The sequence below is a fragment of the Sapajus apella genome, unplaced genomic scaffold (assembly GCF_009761245.1).
Source record: "Sapajus apella isolate SASKATOON/1434 unplaced genomic scaffold, GSC_monkey_1.0 scaffold7, whole genome shotgun sequence".
Taxonomy (NCBI): domain Eukaryota; kingdom Metazoa; phylum Chordata; class Mammalia; order Primates; family Cebidae; genus Sapajus; species Sapajus apella.
Window position 1 is genome coordinate 32,767,942 of NW_022436947.1, and position 14,171 is coordinate 32,782,112.

The 14,171-nt window shown below is 42.1% G+C and overlaps 1 protein-coding gene across 1 annotated transcript in view; it reads left to right on the forward strand.

Moving 5' to 3' along the window:
- LAMB4 (laminin subunit beta 4) overlaps positions 1-14,171 on the forward strand; it is a 98,564-nt gene that overhangs the window by 21,611 nt on the left and 62,782 nt on the right. Inside the window, exons 11-13 of the mRNA XM_032275900.1 lie at positions 925-1,034; positions 3,751-3,830; positions 4,374-4,524. Of these exons, the coding sequence (XP_032131791.1) occupies positions 925-1,034; positions 3,751-3,830; positions 4,374-4,524 (341 nt within the window). The remainder of the gene's footprint in view (positions 1-924; positions 1,035-3,750; positions 3,831-4,373; positions 4,525-14,171) is intronic.

Here is a 14,171-nt window from a genome sequence, read left to right on the forward strand (position 1 = left end):
GACAAAAACTATATAATTCCACTTATATGAGGTACCCAGAGTAATCAAAATCAGACAGAAAGCAGAATGGTGGTTGCTGATTGCTAGGGCTTAGAGGGGAGAAGGAATGGGGAGTTATTTTATAAAGGGCATAGAGTTTCAGTTTTGCAGGATGAAAAGTGTTCCGGAGCTTGTTTATGCAACAAGGTTAATGTACTTAACACAACTGAACTTCTGCTTAAAATGGTTAAGATGGTACCGTTAGTAATGTTTTCGGGTTTTACCCATACTGCAGATTGTATTGGCCTTTATTTCTTATCACTGAATAATATGCAATTATACAGATATACCACTTTTATTTATCCATTCATTAGTCGATGGGCATTTGGGTTATTTCCATGAACATTGGTATTTGCTGCACGTGTACTCCTTGCTCTGGTAGCATGACGTCTTAGCCTTTGCAACATATACAGGACTCAGAAATGCCTAGGGGTAGAGGAGAAGAAGGAGAGGGGAATTAAGAGAAAAAGTCATGATGTACTAAGAGAGAAAAGAGAAAGTGGGATTCCAGATACATCTGCCAAAGAAGGAGCCATCATTACTAACCACGATGCCCAGAAACTCCTGCGTCTGAGTCACCCAGCCTGGTCAGCTTCACTCAGAATTACTGTGCCAGTACTGCAGTATGTACAACTTGCTGCCTACTTGTCTCCTCCTAATTGCCATCCAGTAAAACTACATAGGGCTCTGGAAGTGTCTGACACAGGATTTCCTCTGTGAGGTTATATGCAGTGCAGTCATCATGCAGCCAGGCACACAGTAAACCTGGCAGAGCAGGCTTCTGTGTTCTTGCGGTTATGCTTTTTGCTTTGTGTGAGCTATTAAGGACACTCACAGGAGTGGAGGAGTTAAGAATGAGAATAATGGCGTATGCTGTGCTTTCAGCCTGCAACTGTAACCCCCTTGGGAGTCTGCCACTCTCGACCTGTGATGTGGATACAGGCCAATGCTCGTGCCTGTCATATGTCACCGGAGCACACTGCGAAGAATGCATCGTATGTATTTGCCTGTAGTTTCCCTTTTATATAGTGATGCAGATTTCTATTGCCATTGCCTAGCTGAGACTTGGTCTTGCTAATCTCTTTCCTTGTCCTATTGTATTTTAATACTCCAGTGATATGGGTATTTCTTCTACAGAAATTGGCAAACACTATCAGCCTCCCCTCACCCTTGCAGAGAGCTGCCTGTTAAACATTTACCAGCACACCCCTGGATTGGACTAAACCAACCCAGGCACAGATGTTACTAGGTTTATCCACTGTTATCCTGAAAATGCCAAGCAGCAGAATAGAAGAACATTAATCTGCCCATGTTTTGGGCCACCAGATCATGGGGCCTTGCTTCTGTCTCTTGCACACAATCCCCTTATCCCTACCATTCCCTGCCTAAAAATATTTTGGATAAGTTCTTATATAAAAAAAAAACAACAAACTTAGGTTTAATGTATTTTAGATTCCTGTGGGAAATAAACTCTCGGATTTTTCACAGGCTCTACTAAACATACAAATATGTATGATCTAAAATTAGTAAAAATAAAACATATTCACTCCATAAGAAATGCATCATGCAATGGGGGAGTTTTTTCTTTTCTTTGTTCTCCAATCTTGGCAGCTCACCATGACATTTCAGAAAGAAAAAAACAAAAACTTAACCTAATAAAAGAACAGTGACCTTGATGTGTCTGAAGAAACGTAGCTGATGAATAAGAAACATATGCCTATGAGGACAAGGTTTTGTGCTCATATTTTAAGTCATTTTATTGAAAACAGGATGGGGCAGAGGGAGTGGGGGAAAGAAACAAGGAACTAGGAAGAGAGGGTTCTGTAAGACAAATCAGAAAATCTGAAAATTGTACATTAAAGAGAAAGGTCAGCTACGCCAGTCTCCATCACCATAAGTTTGTAACCCAAAAAAAGTTGGTTACAGGATCAACAAATCCTGAAAATATGTGATCAACCAAATTATATAATTCCAGACAATGCTTAGGCTCAGGCTGACTTTTTTCACTGGCTGGTTGACTGCTACATGTGCAATACAGACACACTTTTGCTTGCAGGGCAAGCAAGCAAAATAACTGAAGAGGGACCAGCTGTGGGGTAGCTGTCCATCGTGGCTGAGCCCATGCACCCAGCAGCTTCTCCATATCCACATTTGTCCGATGGCGCCCTGGCTCTGTCCTGAGGTGGCCAGCATGGCAGCATTCCCTGTCCTACAGGGAGTTTTCGCAACCACATCCTGTGGGAAGCAGCTCCTGTCACATTATTTTTTTTCCTTAAACTAAAATTTTGGTTTGGGGAAAAATATCAAGTCCTTTGTTGCATTGTGTCCAAAGACATCAATGTTTAATATCTAAAAGACATCTTCTTGAGTAAAATCATGCATGAAATTGTACCAGGATAACAAAAAATATGGTTGCTTCACAAGACCATTTCCAGCAAGAATTTCATACCTGCTGAAATCTAAGTTTTATCCAAGCATGTTCAATTATGATTTGTGGGAGAATTTTTTTGAGCATTTTATACTAAATATTATAACACTTAGAAAATAGTTATTTCTGTCTCACCAGCTGTTTATTTTGAACAAAGGTCAAGATGTTGCAATGATGAAAAAGCCTGGAACAGAGTTGACTCTCTCACATGGATTCACATTATTATGCCAAAACAGCTGATTTATAAACAAATGCCTATACGAACGTGTGATATTCATGTAATATCTCAAAGTTAGCTTGAATGATTTCTCTACCGCAAACATTTCAATATTGTATGGGTAAAATACCCAGGGATTGTTGTGGTAAGGGACCCTAACAGTTTTATTAAAAGCAGTTACATGGCCGGGCATGGTGGCTCATGCCTGTAATCCCAGCACTTTGGTAGGCCAAGGTGGATGGATCACGAGATCAGGAGTTCAAGACCAGCCTGGCTAACATGGTGAAACCTCATCTCTACTAAAAATACAAAAATTAGCCAGGTATGGTGGTGGGTGCCTGTAATCCCAGCTGCTCAGGAGGCTGAGGCAGGATAATTGCTTCAACCTGGGAGGCAGAGGTTGCAGTGAGCCGAGATCACACCACTGCACTAGAAAGACTCCACCTGTGGGGAGGTGGGGGTGCAAGCGAAGCAGTTACACGTAGGTTGGTAGAAGAACTCTTCTGACAGGACTTAAATAACTCAGCTTGAGCATAAACTGGTGATATTAGAGAAATTGGATGGCTCCCGTTGCTTTTCTACTTGACATAATACATAATACAACCTTCCTCTCCCCTTACTTCATTTTTTTTTAAAATTTTTTATTTATTTTTTTTTTTTGAGATGATGTCTCACTCTGTCACCCAGGCTGGAGTGCAGTGGCACGATCTCAGCTCACTGCAGCTTCTGCCTCCCAGGTTCAAGCGATTCTCCTGCCTCAACCTCCCAAGTAGAGGCTGGTCTCAAACTCCTGGCCTCAAGTGATCCACTCGCCTCAGCCTCCCAAAGTGCTGGGATTACAGGTGTGAGCCACCATGCCCAGCCCTGTCCCCTACTTCAAATCCTGCAGACGGGAGATGTGTCGGTGGAGATCATTAGCCAAGTGCATAGGCCAGAAAGGCTCTTGTGGGATGGTGCAGGCTGTTTGGCTATTTGATGTGTGGAAATTGCATTGTAGTGATTTCAATGTTGTACTTCAGAACAATATCTTCATAGCTGGAATCAGCTGAGCCTTTTTTCTCTGTAGGTTGGATACTGGGGCCTGGGAAATCATCTCCATGGGTGCTCTCCCTGTGACTGTGATATTGGAGGTGCTTATTCTAATGCGTAAGTCAGTCAAATGAGTAAGTTGTATAGCAATATTCCTTATTTAAACATAAAAGCATATTTTATTCTGATATGCTCATAGTCATAGGTGAAAAATTTTATTCCACGACAAGCAATGGTCGTGAGTCATTAACTACGACCCACTGATTTCTTTCGCTTCAAATATTTCCAAGGGTGAGGTAAACAATCCTTCTGCAGGGTATCCCACAAACTAGTGGGATAAGTGCCTGAATATGTGTGACCTGCTTAAAGCACCAGCTTTTTGCCATCCTGTAAAGAGAGGTCCTAATGCCACTCTTTTGCCAGATTTTAGGGCAGAACCAGGAAAGAAAAAAGTGTCCACCTGGGCTCCATGGTTCTACATTCACCACTCAAGACCAGTTGTGTTAAACCAATGGCCTTTCTACCTCTGGCCACAGGACTATTGATTGACTGATTCTAAGTATTAGTCCAAACTTAGGGAGCACTAGCCCAGCACCCCTCCACCTTCATTTTACACTCACCGACTTTATATTTTTTCATGATGAATTGCTTTTTCCTCAGGTGCTCACCCACAGATGGGCAGTGTGAATGCCGCCCGCACGTCAGCGGCCGCAGCTGCTCTGAACCAGCCCCTGGTTACTTCTTTCCTCCTTTGAATTTCTATCTCTATGAGGCGGAGGAAGCCACACCACTCCAAGGACTGGCACCTTTGGTTCGTATGTCATTTACTGTCCCTGTAGACTGCGTTGAGATGATGTGTCAGTAAACAGCACACACCTGAGATTGTGGTTAAGTTACCTAGAAAAAAAAATTCTTTTGCCAAAAGATGCAGATCAGAGTTTATGTAAGCTGCAACTGCAGATTATATAAACTCTTGAGACCAGAGTCTCTGTTTAATTCATCTTTGTATCCCAGTTCTACCACAGGGTCTGGCACATAAACATGAATGGATCAAATTATGATGCAAATTATCAAATTTTGCTCTTTTAAGGTACCCACCAGATAAAATGTGTTTATTGAGCATCTATTTCTCTCTCTCCCCATGATATTATAAACCATAAAAGTGTGAGGGGGATGTGTACAGCATTCATCATTGTTGCTCTAGTGCCTCGCACAGTGCCTGACACACTGTAGGATCTTTATCAATATCTTCTAATGAATGAGTTACAGAGGTATACAAGGTTCTCAAGAGTATGACTCTAGGTAGGAATATGACAAAGGAAAGGTAATTCAAAGTGACAGTCTTTGAGGAGAGAGAGCAAGTGAAAGTTGATCCCAAAGACAGAATTTGGATAGATAAAGAAAACAAGGGGAACTAATTCTAGGTTCCAGTAACCAAGGCATTCCTGGAATCTCTTCTTTTTCTGTGAGGACAAAGAGGGAGGGATGAGAATGCTCCTTAGGAGGCTTGGAATTTGCTCTTTTACTGACTAGAGTCAAGGCAAGAGCATGAGACTTTCCTTGTCCCTACTGAGATGTGACAACTGTGGTAGGTGGAATCCAAATGAAACAATCCTACGTCTGGGTTCTTCTTCATGGTCTTGAATATTGCATGTTTATGATGGTGACTGACTGAAAAAAAAATTGGAAGGAAGTATCAGTATTTCTATTTAGGCCATAACTAGGTCCCACTTTCTAGATAAGAAAATAGAGCAAACATAATTATCTAAAATGAATGAACGCAGTACCTTCAACACGGCACATACTGAACAAATGTTTGTCCTATTACCAATAAATAGAATAATATCTGGTATGCCAATACAGCTCTGAGGCAGGGGTTGTGAGTAAAACGTCTGAAACAATGCTGATTTCATTTGTGAAGCGGTGGGGTGGTGGGGGGTTTATATCGTGCATGATATGAACCTTTGCTACTCCCTCCATGGCTTAAGAAAAAATGTCCAGGACATGGGATAGGTTTAAAGGGCAAGTAAAAGTTTCTTAAATGGATAGAAAGTAATACCTATGATAAAATAAAAAGCATTCAAGGTGGAACTGACATTAAGAGTTTAAAGGGCAATAATGTGAATAATTTTCTTTCCCTGTTGAGGGTATGATCTTTAATTGTAGAAAAGATTTAAGTTGGGTACCATTTAATTCTTTGCACATTCGTTAACAAATTTTTATAGTATGCTTGCTATGCTGTCACTGTTGCTGTCTTATTAATATTATTATTCCATTTTTTAATGCACTGTGCTTTGCACTTTACATACATTATCTCATTTAACTCTCCAAGCAACCTATTATTCCTAATTCCCACATGAGAAAAAAACATTAGCGAGGTTAAGTAATTCATTCAAAGTTATACACCTAGTAGATGGCGAGGTTTGGGAGAAACTGAATGGAAACCCTGGGGCATCTGGTTTCAGAACTCTTACTCTGGGCCTGGTGTGGTATCTCACATCTGTAACTCCAGCACTTTGGGAGGCCAAGTCTGGAGGATCACTTGAGTCCAGAAGTTCGAGACCAGCCTGGACAACGTAGTGAGATCCCATCTCTACAAAAACAATGATAAAAAAGTAGTTGGGTATGGTGGCACATGCCTGTAATCCCAGCTACTCAGGAGGCTGAGGTGGAAGGATAGTTTGGGCCTGGGAGGTTGAGGCTGCAGTGAGCTGTGGTCGCACCATCGCACTCCAGCCTGGGCAACAGAGCGAGACCAGGTCTCAAAAAACCAAACACAACTCTTGCTCTTAACCCCTTAAAATGTGATACAACATGCACACAAAGCTGAGCTCCAGGCTAAGGACATATAGATAAAGATTAGTTAGGGTCCCTGGCCCCAGGAGTTTTTACATAGACCACTTAGGATGGGGCAGTGACAAATGATAAGGAGAAGCAGTAAGTGTGTTAGGATTTCTGAGCCATGAGTCAGCCCGTAAGAGAAGACAGTCTAGACAGGGCAAGTAATAAATAACAGTTCAGAGGAGAACCAAGGCAGGTACAGTCACAGGTACAGCAGGGAGTATAAATAGAGAAGATCTATTGTAAAATAAAATTATAGGCTCCTGCCAAGGAGGCTAAACTTTATTTTTTGGGCAATGAGAACTCATTGAAACCTTCTGTCATGCTGGGCCCCTATTGACTTCAGTAGATACTGCACCATGTTCAAGAGGCCAAAGAAGCCACCCAGAGTCAGCAAATGAGACATATGGTTTATTGAGGGAACTGAGACACAGGGGTCCAATGGCAGCAGGCTAGACAGGAGGTCTGCTATAAAAAACATGTAGTTTCTATAGCATTTTCACTTAGCACCCTGCCCCCAGCAACCTCTTCCATGCAACCTTCATTTAATCCAAAACAAAGGGCCTCAAACCCCTGTATGGCCTGTGTTCCACAGGATGGGCCAGAGGTTCAGATATTCCTCAGGGGTAAGGAATGAATCTCCAGGTTGGCTACTCCCAGATTCCTTAGCTGTGAACTCTAAACACACATTCGTTTTAGACCATAGGGTCATTCTCTGGGTATGCTTAATTGATTGCTGTCAGATGTGTTCACCATACACCTTCTTTGCAAGGGAATGATGTGACGGGGGCTGTCCTCAGTGTTCTTACAAACTTGATCAATAGAAGTGAAGCCCATTTCTGGACAGACTGCACTAGTCCAGACAGGAACAAATAAGGACCTAGGTTAAGAGATAACAGAGAGAAGAGAAAGGTTGGAGATGGAAATATGCATGAAGGCAAACCCAACCACATCTTATGAAGAATTGTTTCAATATTCTAATTGGAGAACTCAGAAGAATTATAATTCACTTTCTCCATGGCTCATCAAAAAGTTATATATATGTGCTTGTAACTCAGAATGTGATCTGCAGACCAGTAATATTCCATTATCTGGGAGCTCATTAGAAGCTTATACCTACCCTAGACTACTGAGTCATGTCTGCTTTTTAATACGATCCCCCAGGTGACTCCTGTGCAGTTTGGTAAGCACTGGTTTATTTTCTTACAGAAGTGACTTGTACAGAAAACCTGCTTTAAAGTCACAATAGGCTAATATTGTTTGAATTTAGCATAGTATAGAATTTAATATAGCATAGAAGAGATTTAACATTAATTCTTTAATACATAGTTTCTGTATAAAATTAGTAAAATAGTTTGTAACATTACGTTACAAGATGAAAACAGTTGGTGAAGAGGGAGAAAAAGAGCAAATAGATACAATCCCAGTGTGGCCCGTCTAAAGGGATCTCATCACAGAGGCCCAGGAGCTTGTCAGAAAGTATAGCTGAGTCTGAATCATGAATGCTGGAATCAGTGGGGCTCCTGATGCTGGCTATGGCTGACCTCAGGGCTTCCAGCTCATGATGAACAATTAGGACACTTGTGAAAATTTTTTATTATTATTTTATTACTTTCCTTTTTTTCCGAGACAGACTCTCGCTGTGTCATCCAGGCTGGAGTGCAGTGGTATGATCTCAGCTCACTGCAACTTCTGCCTCCTGGGTTCAAGCAATTCTCCCTGCCTCAGCCTCCCAAGAAGCTGGGATTATAGGCGCCTGCTACCACACCTGGATAATTTTTGTATTTTTTAGTAGAGATAGGGTTTTGCCATGTTGGCCAAGCTGCTCTTGAAATCCTGACCTCAGGTGATCCACTGATCTCAGCCTTCCAAAGTGCTGGGATTACAGGCGTGAGCCACCGTGCCCAGCCCTCACCTGTGAAATTAAAAGTCTTGCCTGTAAAACCAACAATGAAACATCAAACAGGCAAACACAGATATCAAGGGTGCAGGGAAAATTGGGAAACATGGAACAATTGGAGATTTAACTGGGTTAGCAGCTGAATGACTAAAGAGATGACATGAATGAGAAACCCATAAAAACTAAGTTTTTAAGGAAACTGGAGTTGCACGCATGTGAGTTTCCTCTTTTAGTTTGGCCAGTGGAATTTGACTATTCTGATATAACCTCTCATGAAAACTTACAAGACAAAAATCTACAAACTGGAAGAACGAAGAACAACTGGGCTGAAGAATGTCAAAAGTTATAATAGCTAATCATTTTTAAAATTTCTATTCCATGCCTATTATTGATTTTCTTCAACTTTTTTCTTGAAACCTAACCTTAAAACCTAGTATTTATACTTTTTTTTTTAACACCACAAAGCCAGTATATAATTAAATATTTTTCCACTTTAGGCTTTCACTAATACAGCATCCTTTAAAAAGAAAATCCAACATGTGGTCTTAGGACTACCAAAATTTTTCCATTTTCACAGAAAACCAAAAAAATTATAAACTGTATCTATATTACTTTTTCTGAAACAACCAAATAAGAATCATGACTACCTGTTAAAGGCTGGAACAATCTGAACCTCATGGTCCATGGTATAATTAATACTTCTGATGGGCACTTAAACTGTCATTTATTTTTATGATTTTATGCTGGGCATGGTGGCTCATGCCTGTAATCCTGGGAGGTTGAAGCAGGCAGATCACCTGAGGTCAGGAGTTCGAGACCAGCCTGGCCAACCACGGTGAAACCCCATCTCTACTAAAAATACAAAAATTAGTTGGGTGTGGTGGCACATGCCTGTAGTCCCGGCTACTTTGGAGACTGAGACACAAGAAGCACTTGAACCTGGGATGCGGACATTGCAGTGAGCTGAGATCGTGCCATTGCACTCTAGCCTGGGCAAAAGAGTAAGACTGTCTCAAAAAAAATAAATTTTAAAAAAGCATTTAGCAACAGCTTTGCCTGAATGTGATATGTATTTCCAGCAACAAGGAAGTGATTTCATAATTGACAAAGAAAATATAATACTGAAGAGGGCATTTATTCAAAATCCAGATTCCACATCCGGGAATCTGAAGTTGTCCAAGAAACGTGCATGTCTGCCATGTGCCCCAAGGTGATTCTGATATAGACGGTTCATGACAGCACTTTGAGAAACCCTGCTTTAAGCATCCACTATGTACTCCTCTCTCTCTTGAAATGACCACCTCTGTGTTATTGATTGGGAAAACTCCTCATCCCTTAAAACCCAACTCAGATTTCTTTTTCTCTGATGTTTCCTACCCTGACATCTGGACATAATTATTTCCATCTCTGAGTTTCCAAAGAGCTATAATTTTTCAAACTGCAGGCCACGCCAGTTAATAAGTAGGCCATGGAATCAGTTTAGTGGGTCAGTTTAGTACAACAGAAGAATACAAAGTAGTCATATTTTTGTGACATTTTTTTCAATTTTATATCAATGTATGTGTACATGTGTACAGTGTCACTGTCTTAGGTTAGGACAACAGGGATTCAGGTGCATGTGTTTTATTGAGAGAATGCATGTCAGAAAAATCCTATAATGGAGTGAGGGAGGTAGGCTAGGAAATGAGAAAGGGAGAGGCAGGTATGGGGTCGAGGGTAAAGTGTAGCTTTGGGTCTCATCCCCCAGGGAAGCTCTGAAGCATAAATTGCATCACAGAGCTGTCCCCCACTGAGGCACAGGGCTGGCCTGTTGTGTTCCTGCATCAGTCAGTCATTGGTGGTGGACTGCCGAGGTAGATGTGGGTAACCTTCCAGGTGAGGTGGCTTCACAAGCCAACAGCAAGGTCCAAGAGAGGAGGGCAGTCAGGAGCCATAGCAGCAACAGTCCTAGAAGCTGGCAGCTGCATGCGCTGGCCCAGGAAAGGGGATCTGGCAGCAGAACAACAGCACCTACAACACTTAAAACACCTACTCACTGCATGCTCAGACCCACCTGCAGGGCCCAGCACAAAATACAAATGCAGAGCCCGTGTGCTAAAATCAGAAGAAAAAAAAGGGCCATTGAAAGTACTAAAATATCAAGCTTTATACTTCCTGTCATAGTCTTTCTCTATTTTCAGAGCATTTTTTTTTACTTGCTGTTTGATGTCATTCTGTGTAAAGATATATTAAAATGCAAAATGATTAGCATGAATTGTACCATTCATCTTTGTAGAGTGCAGTGCCGATTTTAACTGTAAACATAAGAGCATTTCAACTCACACATGGAATCACTGAAATTACAAAGTTTGTATTCATAGCCACAGCGTCAATTTGTAGTCATATATACATATGTGTTTCATTCTTACCAGAACTGTGAGAACACTGCACAAAACTAAGTCAGCTGTTTTCACTTCACCTCCTGCTGTGTGTTAAACCAATAGTCTACCTTCAGCATACTGATGAGGAAGGAAGGACAGAAAGGAAATGAAACTGTGGGTTGTCCTGTCTTTCTCTTTTGTTCTAGTCATCCTTTTCGCTGGAAGTAGTTGGCTAATGCAGGGAAGTCAAATGAATAAGAAAATATATGGGGCCTGGCATGGTGGCTCACATTTGTGATCCCAGCACTTTGGGAGGCTAAGATGGGAGGATTACTTGAGTCCAGGAGTTTAAAACCAGACTGGATTTGAGACCCCATCTCTGCAAAAAAAATTAAAAATTAGCTGGGTGTGATGATGTGTGCCGATGGTCCCAACTACTCAGGAGGCTGAGGTGGGAGGATCAGTTGAGCCCAGGAGGTCAGGGCTGCAGAGAGTCGCGATTGTGCCACTGCACACCAGCCTGGGTGACAGAATGAGACCCTGTCTCAAAATAATAATAATAATAGGATTCTTTGGTTGTTTATGTTTCCTCAAATGCCTTTCTTTCTGCTTTGAAAACAAGTCTGGTTCTAACAGAAAGCTTGCCTTCTTGGAGCTGTCGGCAGGCACTCTTGCTAACTCGATCACATTAGTAACGCAGTTATCCTGCACTCTGAGTCTCACTGAACTCTCAGACATAGTAGGTCCACCAGAATTCTGTGTTCATCAGCCATGATATGCACTATCCGCAAATGGGGCAACAAGGAAGCAGACACACATGATGTGCATATCTCTTCTGCTCATGTGCATGCTCCACTGTCCCAAGAGACTTACAGAGCACGTTCAAAGAAATAAAATTATTAACTATATCAAGATGGTAACAGCAAAGCATCAAATCAATCATGGGGGCTTTCCTGGGGGACAAGTGGTCCTAGGCAACCATGAAACTGGCCTTGCCCATTTGCTTCTTACGTTAAGTTCACTCCATGCAAGCACAGCTTCTCCAGGATTCTGATTGGTCATAATTCCTGAGGAAATTTACAGAATGACACTAGTGAGGCAAACTACAACGTCTAGCTGCAGTAGGTCCCAAGGCTATAACTGATACCATCTCCCTCCCACCTCTCTACACATTCTAGATTCCCGTCATCCTCAACTGGCACTTCTGGGTGAGATGACTCACACCCTCATCCCTCAGGGGCTGGAGCCGCTGCATGGCATACCTTATCAGACCACATGTATGGGAGCACCAAACGTGCCCCGGTGGATCACCTCAGTGCCGTACACATTCCTGATGTCCCCATTATATAGCCACGGCTCTACTAGTTATGGTAATTCCTTCTCATGACTACTGGTCTTCTAGTATGAAGAGCCCAAGAGACCATGCAGCAGCCATAGCTTTAAGATTAGCAGAAGGAACTCTTTGTCTCCCTCCAAAAATCAAAACCTCTAGATCCACAGAGCCTAAAGTACAGTGACAAGAAGCCCAGATTCCCATGGTTACTGGGAGTGACAGTGGGCATGGCTAATCATAATTGATTCTCCCAAGCCCATGTATTCTACCTGCTGGGGACACAGCATCCCACAAATGCCTTGATTTAAGGAGTACATAGCATCCCAAAGAACACTGGCCCATCTCCTGGTGTTTCATTTCCAAGTCTGTGAAGCTAACACTTCAGCTGCATCTTTAACGGGCCCTATTCCACTGCCATCTCAGGTCAGCATCTTCTGGTAGTATGGTTTGTGTAGGGGCAGTGACTCCCAAAATCACATGAGCACTGATGAACTTCTTTTGCTGGAAAATGGATCTATTGTGCAGAGGAGATGTTATGTTTTCCCACCTTGGCGAATCACGGCCCTCAGGAAAAGTGCTGGCCAAGGCCATAGAACGGCTGGTTCTCACTGTGGGAAACCATGTAGTATCACCTTGGGCCAAGGCACACACTTCACTAGCCTTGATGTAGTGGATTAATAAATGTTTCATAGGATATATGGATGATCCAGATCCTTTGGTGGTATATTGTGACAGAGACCAGGATAATTAAAATAGCCTTGGAGTAAGACTGTGAACACACACTCTTGCCCTTTCCAAGTGTTCTCCTCAGCACTCTCAGACTACAGAAGGAGCCCACTTGCCCTTGTTGCAAAATAGAGCCCCGCCATTCCACGCCACCACATTTGCAGACAGTGTACAAACATCTGCTGATATTCCTTGTTCCTTACATGTATGGAAGAGAAAACATTTTTGCATATCAATATCTGCATAGCATGTTCCAGAGGCTGTATTAATCTGCTCTAGTAAAGGCACTCCATCCAACCCAACAGCTGCACATGGGACTAAAACTTGGCTAAATTTGTGGTAACTTCCATCTGCCACTGATCCATCCAATGACTGCAGAAACAAGTTTGGTGCCTTAAATGGGGATATGATGGGAACCACCACTCATTCATCCTTTAAGGCTTGAGAGTGGCACTCTGCGGATGCCCCTGATTTGCAGTAGTGTTTTTATGTACTGTCTTGGCTTTGGGCTGGAGTACGGGGCTCATTTTACAGGATTTTACCAGCTTTTTCTATGACAAGAGCTCTTACCCCACAGGTCGAAGAACCAGGGCCAACTGCAAAGCAGGTTCATTCCATTATATATTCAAGAACTGAAGAAAATTATCTTCCTGTAAATACAGGTGGTTCTGTAAATACAGTGAACGCACTATGAAAGGCACCTGGCCTGCAGTCTATTTATTACCTGATCCACATATTCCCCTATTCTAACAAGGAGACCATGGTGGCATTTTGGATACCTTGTTATCAGCATAAGTTCAGATCCTATATCCACTAATACTGAAAGATATGGGTATATCCCCTTCTCCAATAGACAGTTATGTTTTCATAAGTAATTTACCTAGGCTATTAATTCAGCCTCTTCTCTGAAGTTCTGCAAACTCTTATAATTCAATGCTTGTGAATAATCTTCAGCTCTTCTTGCTCTCTAGTTTAAGGAGATGAGAGTCTCTTTAAACACATCTGCAAGGAGGTTCTCTGATTCTCACACTTTGCTTTACATTGATGATTGATTGTCTGACCCTGTCATTTTCTCTAATCAAAGACATTCAACAACAGCCACCCATTTTCACAGTTCTTACTGGAACATCAAAGGGTACAGATGCCTCCCATATCTTTTAATGCCAGAAATACTGCTCAAGTCAGTGCCTGCCATTCCTTGCCTTTATTCTGTTCCATTTCTCCATAGGTAACAGTTTTAGCAATTATATCAGTACTTCATGTCAGGATCATCAGTACATGTCACCCACCAGGGTCCT